General features: G+C 42.2%; 3 protein-coding genes across 4 annotated transcripts in view; 1 reads left to right on the top strand and 2 right to left on the bottom strand.

The window, feature by feature from the left end:
• LOC137435338 (growth arrest-specific protein 6-like) overlaps window positions 1–3,329 on the bottom strand; it is a 48,327-nt gene extending 44,998 nt beyond the window's left edge. Inside the window, exon 1 of the mRNA XM_068129030.2 lies at window positions 3,211–3,329. Within this exon, the coding sequence (XP_067985131.2) occupies window positions 3,211–3,280 (70 nt within the window). The 5' untranslated portion in view covers window positions 3,281–3,329. The remainder of the gene's footprint in view (window positions 1–3,210) is intronic.
• A 6,350-nt stretch (window positions 3,330–9,679) lies between these two features.
• The window catches only part of LOC137434691 (uncharacterized), a 28,036-nt gene continuing 18,026 nt past the window's right edge, over window positions 9,680–19,689 (bottom strand). Inside the window, exons 3-5 of the mRNA XM_068127841.2 lie at window positions 10,921–12,352; window positions 10,544–10,767; window positions 9,680–10,370 (exon numbers count right to left, since the gene is read on the bottom strand). Of these exons, the coding sequence (XP_067983942.2) occupies window positions 10,358–10,370; window positions 10,544–10,767; window positions 10,921–11,655 (972 nt within the window). The 5' untranslated portion in view covers window positions 11,656–12,352 and the 3' untranslated portion in view covers window positions 9,680–10,357. The remainder of the gene's footprint in view (window positions 10,371–10,543; window positions 10,768–10,920; window positions 12,353–19,689) is intronic.
• The window catches only part of LOC137434781 (sodium/potassium-transporting ATPase subunit beta-3-like), an 84,753-nt gene continuing 83,131 nt past the window's right edge, over window positions 18,068–19,689 (top strand). The window contains exon 1 of one of the 2 annotated variants that reach the window (XM_078784425.1): window positions 18,068–18,652. The gene's annotated coding sequence lies outside the window, so the exon portion shown is untranslated. The remainder of the gene's footprint in view (window positions 18,653–19,689) is intronic. The other variant, XM_078784426.1, reaches the window with a different exon arrangement.

Here is a 19,689-nt window from a genome sequence, read left to right as displayed (position 1 = left end):
TCCATCTTTTCAGTTTATGATCATCAGTTTATGATCGAGGAAAAACTTATTTGAATTGAATGTTATATTTTGTCCATTACACAAAATTGGCCATTACACACAACACTTGAACAACTTGGCATTACACACCCATACGCACCCTTAGTCTAGCACTGCCGGTCTTCTATCTGTGACCAGGACCTGGCTGCGCACAATAATTGGGGATCGGGCTTTTTGCTCCGTTGCACCCCACCTGTGGAATAAGCTCCCAGATCACCTGAAGGCATCCGGTTCTATCACAGTTTTTTAATCTAGGCTTAAAATCCACCTTTTTTGCCTTGCTTCGTAACCTGCTTTACAAAAACGACTCATCAAGGATGTTGTTATTTCTATTGTATGTAATTTAATTCCCTCCTCCCTTTAACCCATTGTTAAACCTTGTTTAAACATTGTTTAAACAATGTTTAAACAATGGTTAAACATTGTTTAACCCTTTAACCCACCCATTGTTTTAACCCATTGTTATTTGTATTGTATGTAATTTGATTTTTTCCATTGTTATTTGTATTGTAATTTGATTTTTTTTTCCATTATTATTTATATTGTGTGTAATTTGATTTTTTCCATTGTTATTTGAATTGTATGCAATTTTTTTTCCATTGTTATTTGTATTGTGTGGAATATGATTTTTCCCCATTGTTATTTGTATTGTATGTGAACAAAATTTCCCATTGTTATTTGTATTATATCTAATTTCATGTATTTTTTTCATTGATATTTCTTTTTTATGTAATCATGAGAACACTTCATCGAAGATTGCAGCGAAGAATTGTTAGAATGGTGGAGAAAGCACCTCGATCAACTGCCAAACAGATTCAAGCTGACCTTCAGACACAAGGTACGACAGTTTCAACTCACACCATCTGTCGCTAACTCAATGAAAGGGGGTTCTATGATAGGAGACACATGAGGACCCTGCTGCTGAGAGAGAGACATAAGAAAGCCCGACTGGAGTTTTCCAAAACACACCTGAACAAGCCAAAATCCTTCTGGGAGAATGTCCTGTGGACAGATGAGACCAAATGAGAGCTTTTTAGTAAAGCACATCATCTCTATGTTTACAGAAAACAAAATGAAGCCTTCAAAGAAAAGATCACCTTCCCTACAGTCAAACATGGAAGAGGTTCAGTGATGTTTTGGAGTTGCTGTGCTGCCTCTGGCACTGGGTGCCTTGAATGTGTGCATGGCATCATGAAATCAGGAGATTACCAAGACATTTTGGAGCACAATGTTCAACCCAGTGTCAGAAAGCTGGGTCTCCGTCGAAGGTCATGGGTCTTGCAGCAGGACAATGACCCCAAACACACTTCAAAAATCATCCAGGAATGGTTCAAGACAAAACGCTGGACTGTTCTGAAGTGGCCAGCAATGAGTCCAGATCTAAATACCATTGAACACCTGTGGGGAGATCTGAACACAGCAGTTGGGAGAAGGCACCCTTCAAATCTGGGAGAACTGGAGCTGGGAGGTGAATAGTTTGCCCAAGAAGAGTGGGTCAAACTGCCGGTAGGAAGCTCATTCATGGCTATAGGAAGTGCTTGACTGCAGTTATTTTGTTCAAAGTCTGTGCTACCAAATATTAAGTCAAGGGTGTCAATAACTTTGTCAATGCCATTTTTTTCCTGATTTAAAAGGACATATTAAGTTCTGAATCAAAAACAAAGGTTCTGTAATATTAACAGTGAAATTAAGAATTGTGGGTACCAAATACTGTCATTTTCAACTTATTTCGAAGAAAATTGCGAGTTATTTGAAAAAAGGGCAAGAGTGCCAACATTTTTGGCCACGACTGTATAATTATATATATATACATACATACATAGTCTCCTTTATGAATTATTTTTTACTGTATCCCAGAATGCAATGCAGCATGTAGAAACTCTGAAAGCCTACCTTTTACTTAAAGGTGAATAGTCGAGGCAGAGAGGATTGATTTTATAAAGGTTCTGATTGCATATTATACTGTCCTCGGTGGTGTATTGGTTACGGCGTCCACTCTGTGTCTGGGGAGGTCAATGGTTTGAACTCCGGCAGAGTCTACCAAAGACTTTAAAGTGGTTTTTGCTGCTTCCTTGCTTGATGTTCAGCATTTAGAGGATAGAGCACAGAGAAACAACCATACGTTTACAATACTAGCACAGGCTTTTATGGGTTTAATGGCCTCCTCCTGTGTCTCAGTTAGTTGGAAGGGGAATCATATTATTCTTCTCCTAAGGTTGGTCAGAATATAAAAAATAGAGAATATAAATAAGATATTTGACAAATAATTCTGTTGTGTACCTCTGGGTGTTGAAACAAATGAATCGTGGCTCTGACCATGCACAATGAGCTTCTTAATGAGCAAGGTGATGGACATGATAAAAAGTGAGTGTAATCTGGAACACCTTCACAAGACCTTCCATTTTGGAATGTGGCAGATTCAGCCATTGCTGGATATATTTTGGCCCATCCACTTAATATACAGTATCCACTAAACAGGCAACTTTTCACCCTCACTCACTACCTTTCTCTTTCTCATTGCTACCTGTCCACCATCTGCAAATAAGATCGCCCTTTTTTTTTTTTTAGATGTCTACTAAGTTTCATGATCTCACTAGAGCACCTTTTCATTGACTTTTAATTGCATCTTGATTCTTGAATGTTAAATTGTTTAATGGTAACAACAACAACAAAAACAACAACACCATGGCCACCACCACCATTAGTGCATGCATCCAATCCTTAATAAAGTATACGGTAACTTGTTTTTTTCAATGTATTTTTACAGGCAAATGACCATAGTGATTGATCAAAGTTCCCTATATGGGAATAAAAAGTTATATCAGCCATGAAGATGGAAAGATGGAGAGACACACATTTCCCCTCTGACTTGGCTGAGTTGCTGTCTTTCCCTGCTCATTTCGAATGGATAAATAATGTTGAGCATTACAATCAAAACAATCGTTAGAAGCCAAAAATTGTAATTAGATTGCATATTTTAAGACACAAGAGTAGTTTTTATTATATTTATAGATATTGAGGAGTAAGCTTTATGTGGGATGGTGAGCGCGCGGTGGCGTTCAGGGAGGAGGTCGGGGTTAAACGTGGTCACAATATTGAGGAGAGACCTGGAAACGACAAGGAGGATCCCACAGGGACACAAGTGAGCTAAATGTAAACAATAAAACTCACAGCTTGGTACAGGTGTGCAGAAGCAGAGGTGTGCAGAAAGCAAAATATATAAACATCCCAGAGAGTCCATTCTGGACACGGCTCTGCGTGCAGTGATCAACACCAAAGTTACAAAGTCCACTGTCCTTCTTTGTTGTTATCTGTGAATTCCATGGAACAAACTACAGTATTGTGTCAATATTCGACCCAGGCTGCTGTTGCTTTTGCTCGGCAAGCAAGAGATCCCATTCGGGATTCTAAGCGTTTCTGGTTTCAAACTATAGCGAGCCGTCACATTACAGGTGTCATGTTACTGTTCTCTCCAACACCAACCTCTTATCACATAGAACCAAATGAAACATATCTCATGCGTAAACTCGACATCATTTGACATCATGACGTCGACCGATATTGCCTCTGCTCACATTAAGTCTTTGCTTACTCTATACAACAACAAACAACATGCATTTTAAGGCCATTTTCCCTGCTAGAGCGGGGGTTAGCCTTGCGGTCCCCATGACAATGTTCTCCATTTTGCCCTATTTTCTGCATCTCCCCTTGTTAACCCCCTTGCCCGCATTTCTTCTTCCACCATCTTTAGCCAAGTCTTTCTCGGTCTTCCCCGTCCTCTACTTCCTTCTACATTCATTTCCATCACTCTTCTCAACCAGTCAATTTCATCCTTCCTCAACACATGACCAAACCATCTCAAACTGTTTCTCTTCACAGCATCCATCACAGGCTCTATTCCCATCATCTTTCGCAGTTCATCATTTGTCTTCCTCTCTCTCAACGATACTCCGCACATCCATCGAATCATTCGCAATTCCACCCTTTCCAGCCTTCGTTGCTGCTCTACATTCATGACCCATGTCTCGCTCCCATAAATCATAACACTTCTCTCACACATGCAGCATACACCTTTCCCTTCAGCTTCAACGACACTCCCCTCCTCGTCAGCACGCCACTCAGTTCCCCAAACTTCTTCCATGCACATCCCACTCTAGCAACCGTTGCCGAGTCTGATCCACCTTCTCCATTCAGCATGTCTCCTAGGTAACAAAATGTTTTCACACCTTCCAGCTTCACGCCGTCTCCAAGATCCAACTCAACATTTCCTCCATCTGCAGCTCCCTCTGTGCACACCTTACATTTGAATGTAGCTGCCACACTGGTTAATGATCCTCTCAAACCACTACATTTTTGATGAACCCACTCAGCGCACATTGTACATTGAATGGCGTTCACTCCGACACCCTTCCTGCACACAGCACATGGCCACTTCCCAGTTCTTTCCACCTCACCACATGCTTTACCACTTGCCATTACCTTCGTCTTTCCGATATTCACCTTCAGACCTTTTTCGGTGGTCCTGCATTAGTCTCCATACATTCCTTCCACTTGTTCATCTTTTCCTTCAGTCCATCCATACTTTCCGCAATCAACACCAGATCATCTGCATACAACAACTCCCACGGTAAACCCTCCTTTACGTTCTGAGGCAGCACCTCCATCACAGCTACAAATAGTAGTGGACTTAGTACCGACCCCTGATGCACTCCCACCTTCACCTCAAACTCACCACTGTTCCTGTCCTTCATCCTTACAGCTGTGCGCACTCTTTTGTACATTGCCATCACTACTCTGATCAACCATTCCTCCACTTCTAACTTCCTCAATGCCCACGTCACTACTTCACGTGGAACCCTATCGAATGCTTTCTCCAGATCAACAAACACAAGAAACAACTTCTTCCTCTTCTCCATGTACTTCTCCTGCAACTGCCTCACAATAAAAAGCACGTCTGTCGTTCCTCTTCCTGGCATAAATCCAAACTGCATTTCGTCGATCTTCACTTTCTTCCTTATCCTCCTCTCCAACACCCTTTCCAATACCTTCATTTCATGCTCCAATAACTTTATCGCTCGGTACGAGCCACACTCCAGAGGGTCACCTTTCCCCTTGTATAGAGGGACGATGGTACTCAGTTCCCAATCCACTGGAATGCGGCCTTCTTTCACCACCAGATTGCAGATCTCTGTCATTCTCTTCTTCTGTCTTTGCTTACTCTATCTTTGACATAAAACCTCAAGACCATTGGACATCGATATCTAATCTGTACATATATGCATCATGGTACATATACTTAGTTTAGTTCAAATCCAATAGAAATGGTATCACATTAACAGGAGTTTTAATGTTACCTCTGACCCTTGACCATTTAGTAACAAATAATATATAATGGATGGACGCACTGACGGAGGTTCAAAAGTACTTGTACCAAGTTTGATTAAAATCTCTTCAGCTGTTCTCAAGTATAACATTTTTACCTGACATGACCTCTGACCTTTGACCTCTTGCTGCCGAAATATAATCAGTTAAACTTTGCATCATAATTAAGTCTTGGTGTACTTATATACTTACAGTGCATTCAGAAAGTATTCAGACCCCTTCACTTTTTACACATTTTGTTATGTTGCAGCCTTATGCTGAAATCGTTTAAATTCATTTTTCCCTCATCAATCTACACTCAGTAACCCATAATAACAAAGAGAAAACAGGATTTTAGAAAGTTTTGCAAATTTATTAAAAAGAAAAAACTGAAATATCACATTCACATAAGTATTCATACCCTTTGCTATGACACTTGAAATTTAGCTCAGGTGCCTCCCATCTTTGAGATGCTTCAACACCTTGATTGGAGTCCACCTGTGGTAAATTCAATTGATTGGACTTGATTTGGAAAGGCACACACCTGTCTATATAAGGTCTCACAGCTGACAATGCATATCAGAGCAAAAACCAAGCCATGAGGTCGAAGAAACTGCCTGCAGAGCTCAGAGACAGGATTGTGTCGAGGCACAGATCTGGGGAAGCATACAAAAAAATCTCTGCTGCATTGAACAGGTATCCAAGGCCAACTCCACACATGGCTTACTGCTTCCTCGACTCTCCAAGCCAACTTGTGGCTCTCAACGGAATCCTTTAATCTCTTCTCCCTGTCAAGGCTGGCATGCCCCAACTCAGTGTTCTGATCCCAGTCCTATTCCTGATCTTCATCAATGATCTCCCTGACTCTCTGGAAAATCTCCTTTATCTATTTTCTGATGACTCCACCCTCTGCCATGACATCCCTCATTCACATAGACAGGCTGCAACCTCTTCCCTCTCTTCAAACATTGACAAAATCCAAAGCTGGTCAAACACTTGGAATATGTCTTTTAATCCTGAGAAATATCTCTCTCTCTCTCTGAAAGAACCATCTAGCAAACATTCCTCTCTACATTTTAAACAATTTTGTTGGGGAAGTTCAGTCACTCAAATTCCTGGGTCTCACTACCCCCCAGGATCTTTCTTGGGAAAACCACATTTCAAAGTTGGCCTCCAAAGTCCATTGCCTACTTAGCATCCTGTGTCGTACAAAGTCCTTCCTTGGCACACCCGATCCTCTATCCCGCTACAGTGCCTTCATCTGCAGATTGATGGAGTAATGCTCTCTCCCCAACCCCTCGCCCTGGGCTTGCACCCCTGTCTCACACCTTGCTCAGCTTGATGCCGTGGAAACCAAGGCCTTCAACATTATTGGAGCCTCCATCGATGAGGCTGACTTGAAAGGCCTATCACTTTCCCATTGCAGACAGGTTGGTGGGCTCTGTCTTCTACCTCCTCTTTTGTGGTTTTGCACCCCCTGCTCTCTCCATGCACTGCATGAACGGTCTTTTCCATTCTTGCTTTGCTTTTCCAAGCACGACCTGCATTAGCTTTGTTCATGAATAACAGGCGTGATAACATCCATACGAAGCTCACGGGTCAAACGGAGCAGTCCAGAGCTGAACCTTCTGCCAACTTTGATCAGAGAAACTGACGATTTTGGAACAATCTTTGTTTGATAACATGCACATAAACAAACAGATATTTTGGACGACGTTAGCTCTGTTGTTGCATCGCTGGCACCGCCGTTTTGTCGGAATCTCGCTGTTTGGAAGTGCAAACAAGGCGATTTGTGTTCTTCAGTGTTCAAGTATACATTTCAATTGAAATAAAGGAAATTAAAACTTAAAATGGCACTGAGTTAAGGATCATCGGAATGATCAGAATTCCCAAAGTTCAAAGTGCCATAACTTTGTTAACAATGATCGAAACGTCGTGAAGTTCGAACTTGATCTGTAACTTATCATGAGGAAACCATGTGCCAAGTTTGAAATCATTAGCATTAAGCGTTTAGAAAAAAAGCCCGGACAACTGTTCTTTGCGTGACGGACTGACGGACTGACAGACGGAGGGACGGCGTGCAAACCTAGAGTCCCCTCCGGTGTACACCGGTAGGGGACTAATAAAACAGGCATTCTGAGTATTGCGCTGCAATACATGTCCCCTACCAAAGTTCAAAGTGCCATAACTTTGTCAAAAATGATCGGATATGCAAATTTATGCACGGTTGATGCTGGTTTTCAAACTTGATCTGAGGTATGCTGAGACACGTGTGTCACGCCTCGCCTCGTTGATAAGCCCTCAAGGTCGCTCCGTGGAGCGGCCTGCACGTATTGCACTGTGTGAATTATATAAATTATTACCAACTCACGGTCTGAGGTACTAGCGATTCAAGAGATATCCATTTTTTTAAGGCACATTGGAGAAGCCAATGCGAGGTTTCTTCTTCCTCAGCTTGTCACAACTCTGTCAAATGCGATCGATTTTAAAAAGTCAGAATTTGACCAAATCTGTTTTATTCGTTTGTTAATATACCTCAGCTATTGACAAATCTTAAATTAGAATTTTATTTGAGGTTAAAATGACCGCAACAGGTCGTGTCCAACGATGCTTTCAGTCTGTACATGTGATAAATAATTAAATCCGCACACTTGACGCCTCCTCTTCTTCACGCAATAACAACTTCTAGCTTCCAGATCGTACATCCAATCATCTTGAAATTTTGCACACTTTTTACTCTTCATGACTTCGACTATAGTATGAAGTTTCACATCGATCAATAAAGCGATTCAAGAGATATCCATTTTAAAAATATTTTCGTTTAATTAACGATATCTGCCAAACCACGTGAGCTATCGCAAATTACAAAGGACATTTTAGTAGACTGACATGCGGAATAGATCTGTGAAGTTTCCCCTCGATTGGATCAAAAATGAGGGAGGGGCTTGGTTTTAAAGGTTCATGCTTAAAAACGTCATAACTCTGAAACCATGTGACGCATGACGTCATGCTCGCTGACTTTTTTGTTCGTCATGGGTATGCGATTCTGCCTGCAAAGCTTGGCCTCGATCTGTTCAGCCGTTGCAGAGAAAAAGGGGTTTTCGTGTTTTCACGAAAAACAATATGGCGCCCTAACCACGTGACCTGTGACGTGATAATTAACATTACAATATTCTACAGACCGAGTCCCTCCTATGGTGAAAATTTGATCTTAATCGGTCCTATTATTGCAGAGAAAATCTTTTTTAAAGGAAATTAAAACTTAAAATGGCACTGAATTAAGGATCATCAGAATTATCAGAATTCCCAAAGTTCAAAGTGCCATAACTTTGTCAAACATGATCGAAACGTCATGAAGTTCGAACTTGATCTGTAACTTATCATGAGGAAACGATGTGCCAAGTTTGAAATCATTAGCATTAAGCGTTTAGAAAAAAAGTCTGGAAAACTGTTATTTGCGTGACGGACTGACGGACTGACAGACTGACGGACTGACGGACTGAGGGACGGCGTGCAAACCTATAGTCCCCTCGGGTGTACACCGGTAGGGGACTAATAAAAGCTTTAAAGGCTGTAGAAAAAAAAAATTTAATCCGAAGTTTACTGAGGCTGATGCACCCTCCTTTACACCACCTTATTTAATACATTACATTAGCTATCCATGCTTGTTGTTTGTTCCATTTATGACATACCTAAAAACTAAATTTTTTGTTACGCCTCCGCCCCCCGAAGGTATTATGTTTTCAGGTTGTCTGTCTGTCCAGACAGGCTAAACCTTGTTTTTCTCAGCTACCCTCCTCTCTCTCAGCTACAAACCATATGTCTGATTGAGACGAAATTTTCAGGGTACGAGCGACACCTATGCAGAATGTTTTTATGATAATTGTGATGTCATAGGTCATGTGGTATGGCAGCCATCTTGAATTAAACGCAAATAATTAAAAATATATTTATTGGAAACCGCTGAATGGAAAAATTTTAAACTTGGCACATTGTCAAGTACTCCCAATGGGGAAGAAAAGCATGATAATATCATAGGTGAAGTGGTATACCAGCCATAAATGTTTTAATCGAATGCCTTATAGTAAGGGCATTTTATGAGATATTTCACAAATCTGTTAACTAAATTGTTACCAAACAATTTCTTCACCAATATGTTTGTAAAGGTGTGTAATAACATGTGTTAAAATGTTGAAGTTCAACTCCCGTGGGAAACCCAGAAAAAAAGCTGTTGAATTCGGGTACCGAAAAATTATTTTCGAGAATTTTTATTTTTTTTAATCGGCCCTTAAGTAACTTATGAGGGGTCAAATAAGGGTTTTTCATGATTCTGAGTTGATTGTTAACATTTATATTTTCACTTTTACATTTACACACAAAGTAGCTTTTATTTCACATACATATATAATACTCAAGAGTTATTTCTCATTCACAATGTCAGAAGTTTCAACAGTCATTGTCTATGTCTTCTTCAGACTCAACAACATCATGACTGCAGTTTCTGCATGTAATGCCATTACAGACTCCACAGGCCGAGATGCACGTGACCCCATTCTTCTTGCAGCTGCATCGCCGGTTGCTGCAATCTCCATGACAATTACAGCTCGTGAACTGCAATAGCTCCTCAGGAGCCGTGGGGTCCAGTGTTGGAACTGGCTCATACCCATGCACACCTATTGTCCATCCATAGTCACTGGGGTTCAGAGACATGCTCTGTAGAAGGATCCAGTCCCGGGTCTGCAGATAGGCACGGAGTGAATGTTGTGCAGCTGCACCCTCTGTTGGAGGTAGAGTCTCTGGTTTGATCACTCCTGCCGCTGCCTTCCTTGAGAACATGTTGTACCGAATTTCACCCAATGTAGTATCTCGTCCATGGTAAATGTACTTGAAAATCGCAGTACCAGCCTGAATCACTGTTTCCTTGGTGGCTTCTGTGTCAAGGAAGATGTCGATGTACTCAGCCGCGTCCCCTTCGCAAAACGTTAAAAAAAGCACCAGGTCTATGTCAAGTAAAGTATAATGTAAAACAGAAATATATATATTTTTTTTTTTACATTTATACTATGATGACAATGATTATAATTATTATTATTAGTAGTATTAGTATTATTTGCCGACGTAATAGTAGTATTATCATTATTACCTGGCAAATAGAGTTGTTTTCCCATGACCAGCGATTGCAGAAACCGTATCACACCCCGTGAAGGCGTGACAGAAGAGCAGGTAGCTCTTCTGTGTTTCGGAGAGAGATTCTTTGATCTTTCGGACGTCATAAGAGCCGTTTGATGTGGTTAAGAAGAGTGGATGGTGGCTGTCTGAGCTATGGTGCACCAGCATTACCAGCACGTCTGCATCTTCTGCCCGCACCTGAAAATATAACAACATGTACAAAGCATAATGAACCGTTCAAGAACAGATTTAACTTTTCAACAGTGTGAATTCTCTTATTTTTAAATTACCCCATCTCCCCCCGAGCTCCATCCAATAGTTATACTAACTGAAGACACAAATGGTACTGACCTCAACAGAGCCATCTGAAGCAGCAGCCAATGCCTCTCTCACAATTGAAGTGTCAGCATCATTGTCACACTGCTCCACAGTGATGTGATGTTTTCGGAAGGTTGAAGAGAGAAGGTGGATGAGCTCACTCTTGTTATGAGTGTTGTCCAGAAACTTTGCTCTTGGGGTCCAGTTGGACATATCCGGTCGAATCTGGAGATTACAGCAGGAATTCTTGGTACGCCGGATGTGGTCGTGATCTTTTGGTGATCTGCTGTAGCCATCAAAGACCACAATGATCTTCTGGGAGCAGCGGCCCAGATACTGCACGTAGCTCAGGTAACTGTTGGCGATCTCCTGCCAGGTCTGACGTTGTTCCCACTTCACCATGTAGACAAGCCATCCGCCATCAATTACGAGGGTGCAGCAGGGTTGGTTAGTCAAGTCAAGTGGATCAGTTAACGCCTTCAGGCTTGTATTTGAAAAGTCTGCCTTGTTTGCCTTGTTCATCTTCTGATCTTTGTTGCTGAACAGGGACAATGGGAAGGGAGTCAGCTCATACTGTAAGCTTGTCTCAACTGTCATATCCCGCTGGGCGAAAATTATCAGTCGGTTGAACAACTTTAGTGAGTCAAGGTGAATCTTTTTCTCGTTGACCAAGGGAAATTTTCTTAGTGATGACAGGGCTTTTATCTTTGACTTGACATCCATGGTCGACGTCACTGACTGTCCATCCAGCTTGATCTGCATCTCCATCCCAACTTCAGCTGCTCTCTCAGCATTGACTGCGTCATCTCCAGTGCTTGTGAATCCTGTTGAGAAAGACACGAGCAACTCCTTGTCTCTATCGTTGTCGAATGGCTTGATCTCCTCAAACCATTTAAGGACAAGTTCAACTGCCTCTGCATCTCGCAGGACAAGTCATCCCCGCGACTCCGTGCTGTCTTCAGCAAGCTTGCCTTCAGTGTATCTGCAGTCAAATTATCTGGCACTCTGTATTTCTTTCTAGCTTGTGCTGGATTATTTTTGTAGAGCTGGGCTGGTTGGTTGCAAAGATGCATACATCCTTATACAGGAGGTCAACTGACTGTGATCTTCTAGAACTGCAGCCAGTTGATGAACTGAACTCACAAGTAGTGCGTCTTCTCTTCAACTTTGATGACTCTTTCTCTGCCTTTGATACTTGAGCTGACTTATTGGTGGTTGCAACAAAGTTGTTGTACAGATCATTTTTACACTTCTGGTGGTACCTCAGTTTTCCTTCCTTTTGAGCCTCCTTCATACGTTCCACAACAGTAACATTTTCGACAGTTTCTGCTTGTTTCAATAAAGTTGAGTATCCCTTTGGAGTTGCCTGTATGAGCCTTTCAGCTGGTGTATCCGAGCGTGCACAGATGAAGCAATTGAGCACAGGTGGAGTAACGTCTTCATCCATATTGCTAGACTCCATGTCCTGCAAAGTAGAAAATGAGATATATTTAGAAATTATTTTTCCACAAAGGAGTGTCTGTGGTGAAATATAAATGTTAACAATCAACTCAGAATCATGAAAACCCCTTATTTGACCCCTCATAAGTTACTTTAGGGCCGATTAAAAAAAATAAAAATTCTCGAAAATAATTTTTCGGTACCCGAATTCAACAGCTTTTTTTCTGGGTTTCCCACGGGAGTTGACCTTCAACATTTTAACACATGTTATTACACACCTTCACAAACATATTGGTGAAGAAATTTTTTGGTAACAATTTAGTTAACAGATTTTCATGTTTCCCTTACTATTATCCTAAAAATCTTTGAAGTTGCATGCACATGATCTATGACCCATTTGTATTGAAATATTAAATTTATGACATCATAGGTCACATGGTTTGGCAGCCATATTGGATTTAACCTAAAACCTTTAAAAAAACAACTTCTCCCAAACCACCAAATTGACTGACTCGAAACTTTACTTGTGTCATTGACTCGGCATGGCAATTAAAATATGATCACGAAAACGTCATTGGTCACATGGTGTGGCAGCCATATTGGATTGAAGGAAAATATTAAAAAATTATATCTCTGAAACCATGTACCCTATCGATGCGAAATTTTTAAAATGTCATCCAGCACCATTGTTGTATATAGTTTGAAAATGATGACGTCGTTGGTCACGTGATTTGGCAGCCATATTGGATAGAAAAACAAACCTTATCCAATCAATATGAAACTTCACAAACGTGATCCCCTACCGATACATATGCAGAGTATACATTTTAATGTCATATGTCACATGGTTTGGCAGCCATACTAGCTTGAAAGCCGATATATATAAAAAATCCCTTCTCCGAAACAGCTTCACCAATCGATGCGAAACATGTCCTGTCTGGTAAAAATGGGATACTTGAAAACGGCTGAAAGGATTTAAATCAAACTTGTTTATTTTTAGGACAGTGAACGAGGGCATCTACCCATTGTCACGCACAGAGACTATGCGGAGGCATACTGGCAACACAGTCGCATTGCTCTAGTTTGGAATGATTTTCAATTTTGTTTGACTGCGAGACTGAAGGACAGACTCGAGCAATTGCTTTACCCCCAAGTGTGAATGCCTGCTCGGGACAACATTCCGTACAATTTGCCAAATTCAGAGCCAAAGTAATTCAAACCAAAGTAATTCCAAATTCAGACTGCTAAACTGCAGGTCTGTGCTCCGATTCATGTTATATATTGTCCAAAATATAAAATTCAATTGAAATGAAGTTGTTCCTCTATCAAAGAAACACTATAGTAGACAGACAGAGTGAAGCAATTGCTTAACCCCACTTCGTGAAACGCGCACGGTGGTAAAAAGGCGAATTACGATTGTGCAAGTACAAAGCTGTGGCTCTCACTTCAGAAACGATAATATTGGGACCTATAATTATTTGCGACCAGAAGAAGAACTTGTCACTTCTTAGGTGCAGATGAATGGGCTAAAGTTAGGGCCAACAACACGTGGGATGGACTTCGCCACATTGGTACAAAATTCCAATTATAACTGCTTTCTTTCCTGGAAAGCAAAGTGGCTCTACAAATAAACAAATGTGGATATTAGCTTATTTTTATCTTGTTAACTCTTTGGGAAAAGCACGATGATCAAGGTGTCCATAAGTACCTACCAACAGAAGGAAATATGAGCTGGTGAGTGAAGGGAACAGCTTGTGGTTTGTCCTTATCCTCCTAAACTGGCCCACATTTAGATGGTGTAAAAGGGGATACATATATATTGTACGGTATATATCTATATATATATATATACTAGCAGAAAGTACCCGGCATTGCCGGGCGGGGGGGGGGAGGGGAGGAGGGGAGGGGAGGGGGAAGAGGAGGGAGGGGAGGAGAGGAGAGAGGGGGGAGGGAGGAGAGAGGGGGGAGAGGGGCGAGAGGGGGGGAGGGGAGAAGAGGGGGGGGGAAGTACCCAGCATTCCATGTATAAACGTGAGGAGAAGAGGGGGGTAGGGGGAGGGAGAGGGGGGGATGGGGGGGAGGAGAGGAGAGGGGGGGAGGGGGAGGGGGGATTGGAGAGGGGAGGGGTGGGAGGGGGAGGGGAAGGGGAGGGGGAGGTGGGGAGGGGGGGAGGGGGAGGTGAGGGAGGGGGGAGGGGGAGGGGGAAAGGGAGGGGGGAAAGGGAGGGGGAAAAGGGAGGGGGAGGGGAAAAGGGAGGGGGGAGGAGAAGGGGAGGGGGGAGGGGAGGGGTAGGGTGGAGGGGGAAGGTAGGGGTAGGGAGGGGGAGGGGAGGACGGAGGGGGGGAGGGTGGAAGGGGGAGGGAAGGGGAGGGCCAGTCAACAATGACGTTGCAGTTCTCATGGTCGGAGAGCAGCACAACAATCGCGACATCGTCCTGAATCTTCGCAACAGCACGAAGTGGATTTTGGAGATCTCACCGATCCTGTGACGCCCTCCTAGTACCGGCGTTGCCGGGTGGGAAAGGGAGACCCGTAACATTCCCAACCCGTACATTCGCCCTCTCGACTCAAGCTCACTCGGACAAAAGCCTCGCACAAATTACACCGTGAAGGCCCAATGGCCCATGTCTATGCCACAAATCAAGTACGTGAGCGAGTCGGGCGCACTGAATTGAAAATATATAGAACGCTCATACTCCGTGAAAAGTGAAGCCAACTGGCGGCGGGGATGGAACATCAACGTGATCGCTCTGAGCGAATCAGCGCGCTGCTCTGCCACCGGTCAGAATCCTGTCAGTATAATATTCCTCGCTGAAAAAAAATCTATGTGAAACATGCTACTATCTATGCTAAATCATGCTAAATCATGCTAAATGCTAATCATGCTAAAATCTATGCTACTTGCTGTGAGTTTTTATGGCGGCAAGGAACATCACGTGATCGCGTCACGACATCATTCGTGATCACGTCATCACGTGATCGTGATCGTCATCAATGAGCGCGAATGAGAGCGAATCAGCGCGCTGCTCTCGCACCGATTCAGATTCCGTGTATAATATTCCTCGCTGAAAAAAAATATGGATCTAAAGATGAAAGGAAAAAAAACCTATGTGGTGTGAATGGCAATGTTCCTCGCTGAAATGTGAAAAAACGCAATCGCTTTTGCTCTGAAATAACGTGCGAACGCGTAACTGAGTTAATGGCGGCAAGGAACATCACGTGATCGCTCTGAGCGAATCAGTGCGCTGCTCTGCCACGGCTTCAGTATTCCGTGCATAATATTCCTCGCTGAAATGCGCTGAGGTAAAAATATGGTAAAAAAATATTATGAAATAAATTTCCTATCCCCCACAAGTAACCCGGTGTGGTAATCGAAAACCGATTCAAAATGGCCCCTCGCTACGACTTTCCACGATCGCATTTTATTTTCACTACTTAAAATCGACCGATTTTTACCAAATAAAATACCGCACTCGATGCAACGGATGTCATGTTTGCGGCAGAAATTGAAACAGATTCTAATTTGGAAATAAAATGAAGGCAGTGCACAATGAAACAAAATCTCCTCAGAATAGAAAGTCGTGGCCGCGGGACGTGGTGACGTCACTGCGTTTCAGCTTAAAAACTCAATTTTATATAACTCCATATTTTGAATAACTCGGTCAATTTTTTGCCCAATCTTCGCCAAATAAAGGTCCCCGTTTACCTACAGATACCCCTCTACCCTCCTAGGGGCGAAGTCAGATGAATTTCGTAGGAAGGGGAAGGGGTCCCTACTCGCTGATAATATTCCTCGCTGAAAAAAAATATGGATCTAAAGATGAAAGAAAAAAAAACCAATGTGGTGTGAATGGCGCAATCGCTTTTCGCTCTGAAATATGTGCGAACGCGTAACTGAGTTAATGGCGGCAAGGAACATCATGTGATCGCTCTGAGCGAATCAGCGCGCTGCTCTGTCACCGGTCAGATTCTGGTCATAATATTCCTCGCTGAAATGCGCTGAGGTAAAAATATGGTAAAAAAATATTATGAAATAAATTTTTACATCGGCCATGTTCTTCCCAGGCTCAATGGCCATGTCTGTGCCAAATATCAAGTACGTGAGCCTCTCCGTTTAGGAGTCTATCGGTAACATCACACACACACACACACACACACACACACACACACACACACAAACTGTGTTTTATATATATAGATATGTATATATATATATATACATATATATATATATATATATATATATATATATATATATATATATATATATATTGTATGGTATATATAGTTGAAGCTGAAGGGAAAGGTGTATGCTGCATGTGTGAGAAGTGTTATGATTTATGGGAACGAGACATGGGTAATGAACGTAGAGCAGCAACGAAGGCTGGAAAGGGTGGAAATGCGAATGGTTCGGTGGATGTGCGGAGTATCGTTGAGAGAGAGGAAGACAAATTATGAATTGCGAAAGATGATGGGAATAGAGCCTGTGATGGATGCTGTGAAGAGGAACAGGTTGAGATGGTTTGGTCATGTGTTGAGGAAGGTTGAAAGTGACTGGATGAGAAGAATGATGGAAATGAATGTGGAAGGAAGTAGAGGATGGGGAAGACCCAGAAAGACTTGGCTAAAGATGGTGGAAGAAGAAATGTGGGCAAGGGGGTTAACAAGGGGAGATGCAGAAAATAGGGCAAAATGGAGAATATTGTCATGGGGACCGCAAGGCTAACCCCCGCTCTAGCAGGGAAAATGGCCTTAAAATGCATGTTGTTGTATATACACCATGAAGAATTACAACAGTAAAAACACAAAATGTATATCAACAATATCATACTCTCATGTGATTGACATCATAACATAAAGTACCACAAGGTTGTTCCCATAGTTACAAATACAACTGTTGCAGGTTATTAATTATAAGGTATTCATTCTATTGCATTCCAACCTCAATGAAAATAAGTTTTGAAAGACATTACATTTTTGTTTTAATTATGATGGGATAATGCACATGATAAATTGTAACATTCCAATTCACTTAAGAGACAGACAAATCCACTGTATACGGATTTATTTGATAAAGAACAGGATAAAATATGTTAACACAAACCAAGTACAGTAGATAGATCATGATAATGTACATGATTGTAGGGGAAGAGGCCGATTTTATAAGCAAAATTTTATGAGACAAGTTGCAGAAAGCTGAAGATGTCGGACCAGATGAAGGTAGAAAGGGCAGAAAAAGGAAGGTGGGGAAGGTGAGGGTAGGATAGGAAGGAGGATGGGGGAATGCAAAGGAAGAGAAAAGGGAAGGGATAGAGGGTGTGAATGGGAAGAGGAAGGGAGTATGAATGGGAAGTGGAAGGGGAAGGGAGTATGAATGGGAAGTGGAAGGGGAAGGGAGTATGAATGGGAAGAGGAAGGGGAAGAGAGTATGAATGGGAAGTGGAAGGGGAAGAGAGTATGAATGGGAAGTAGAAGGGGGTGGGAGTATGAAAGGGGAAGGGAAGGGAGTATGAATGGGAAGAGGAAGGGGATGGGAGTATAAAAGGGAAGAGGAAAGGAGTATGAATGGGAAGAGGAAGGGGAAGAGAGTATGAATGGGAAGTGGAAGGGGATGGGAGTATGAAAGGGAAGATGAAGGGAGTATGAATGGGAAGAGGAAGGGGAAGAGAGTATGAATGCGAAGTGGAAGGGGAAGGGAGTATGAAAGGGAAAGGGAAGGGAGTATGAATGGGAAGAGGAAGGGGATGTGAGTATGAAAGGGAAGAGGAAAGGAGTATGAATGGGAAGAGCAAGAGCCTGGGAGGATGTATGCAAAGGGGGAAGGATGAGTTAAGCAAAAATTTAAATGGAATAATCTCCAAAGGGTGTTGCAAAGACCAACTACTCAAAAATGGGAAGTATGCAATTCTCACATGGAGTCAAAATGAGAAGGAAATTAAGGAGGGGAAGTGGATTGATGTTAGCTTGTAGAGGAGGAAATAAACATCGGAGCAGGAGATCGCAGCCAGATAAGGGTCAAAATGGGTGTATGAGGAGGATTGATACAGAAAAAGGATCTTCGCATGAAGACAGAGGAGTTGAACGAGATCAATGTGTGCACATGGAGTAACGGAGTATTTTTACTACATGTAATTACAGCCGACGCCCGACAGCAGTAAAGGCTATAGGGTTTCAGAACACAGAACTGCGAGCCAAGTACTCGAATGGTCCAAAGCAGGCTGCGGACAAGCCAAAGCAACAATCAGGAGAAACAGGAAAAAAAACGAGGTGCCATTGTAGAACCTTGTGTTACAATTTTACAGGATCTCAACTTACTCTACTGAAGGTACGTTTTCCTTTTATTTACCAAGTTTGTATGTGTATTGGCCTGAGCTGGGAGCAAAGCGGAGGGGTGATATGCAGTATTCACACTTACTTGGCCTTTTATAACAATTAATTTGAATTGGTGTAAGCTTATGGCCTTACAGCTATTGGGCAAGACGGTTTGATGGATATATGTTTTGGCATGAACATAGAAAAAGTTTCATATACAGTGTTAACTTGTAATAATGTTCTAGGAATCTAACTCCATTCCAGACTTAACTCACTGCCTCCTATGTATGATAATGCGGGTGTGGAACTTCCTTTGTCAAAAGTTGTTTCATTTTGATTCCACAATGTGTCGGTTATCATATTAAAATATGTACTTTGGTGTCTGTCTGTCTGTCGGACAATTTTTGACCTCTATACATTCCGTCGTTACTTATCCAATCTCAACCAAACTTGACAGGGAGACTAAGGGTCATACGATGGAGGTTGTAGCCATTTAACTTCCCCTCCACCCCAAAAGGGTTTTCCCCGCCAAGGGAGGTGCGTGTTGAGGTGTATATCCGTGTTAAGATAGCTTTATGGTGGTGTCTTTCCAAAGCCGCTTCTAATAACAAAAGTAACAACAACGCTCATGATAACAGCATAATATTAATGTTATGACAAATCAATATCAATACTTATAATATCCCCCCTCCCCAAGGGGGTTAGGCACTTGCAATATTGCCTCCTCCCTTCCCCCCACCTCGACACCCTCACGGAAGTAAATTTTATTATAGGGAATTTAGAATGGTGAGACACGGTCTGATCTTTTCAATGACCTGATCTAACATAAGTAATAGTAATAGCAATTGGCAATAATAAAAAGCATAGCAACATGACTCCCCCTGCCGCTCCCGTAGTGAGCAGGTGTACTCGTCTACAAAAAGAGCCAAGTTGAAATGGCACTTCATGTATTCAGGGTGGAAAAGAAAGCAAATGAGATCAGGGTGCGGTGGAAGATTCCGTTTCGATAGTAGAAAGGTGCTTGAATCATCTGGAAAGGATCTCTTCCGT

This window comes from Myxine glutinosa, chromosome 9, assembly GCF_964187855.1.
Source record: "Myxine glutinosa chromosome 9, kmMyxGlut1.1, whole genome shotgun sequence".
Taxonomy (NCBI): domain Eukaryota; kingdom Metazoa; phylum Chordata; class Myxini; order Myxiniformes; family Myxinidae; genus Myxine; species Myxine glutinosa.
The sequence above is the reverse complement of the archived record's forward strand: the minus strand, read 5'-3'. Positions and strand labels throughout refer to the sequence as shown.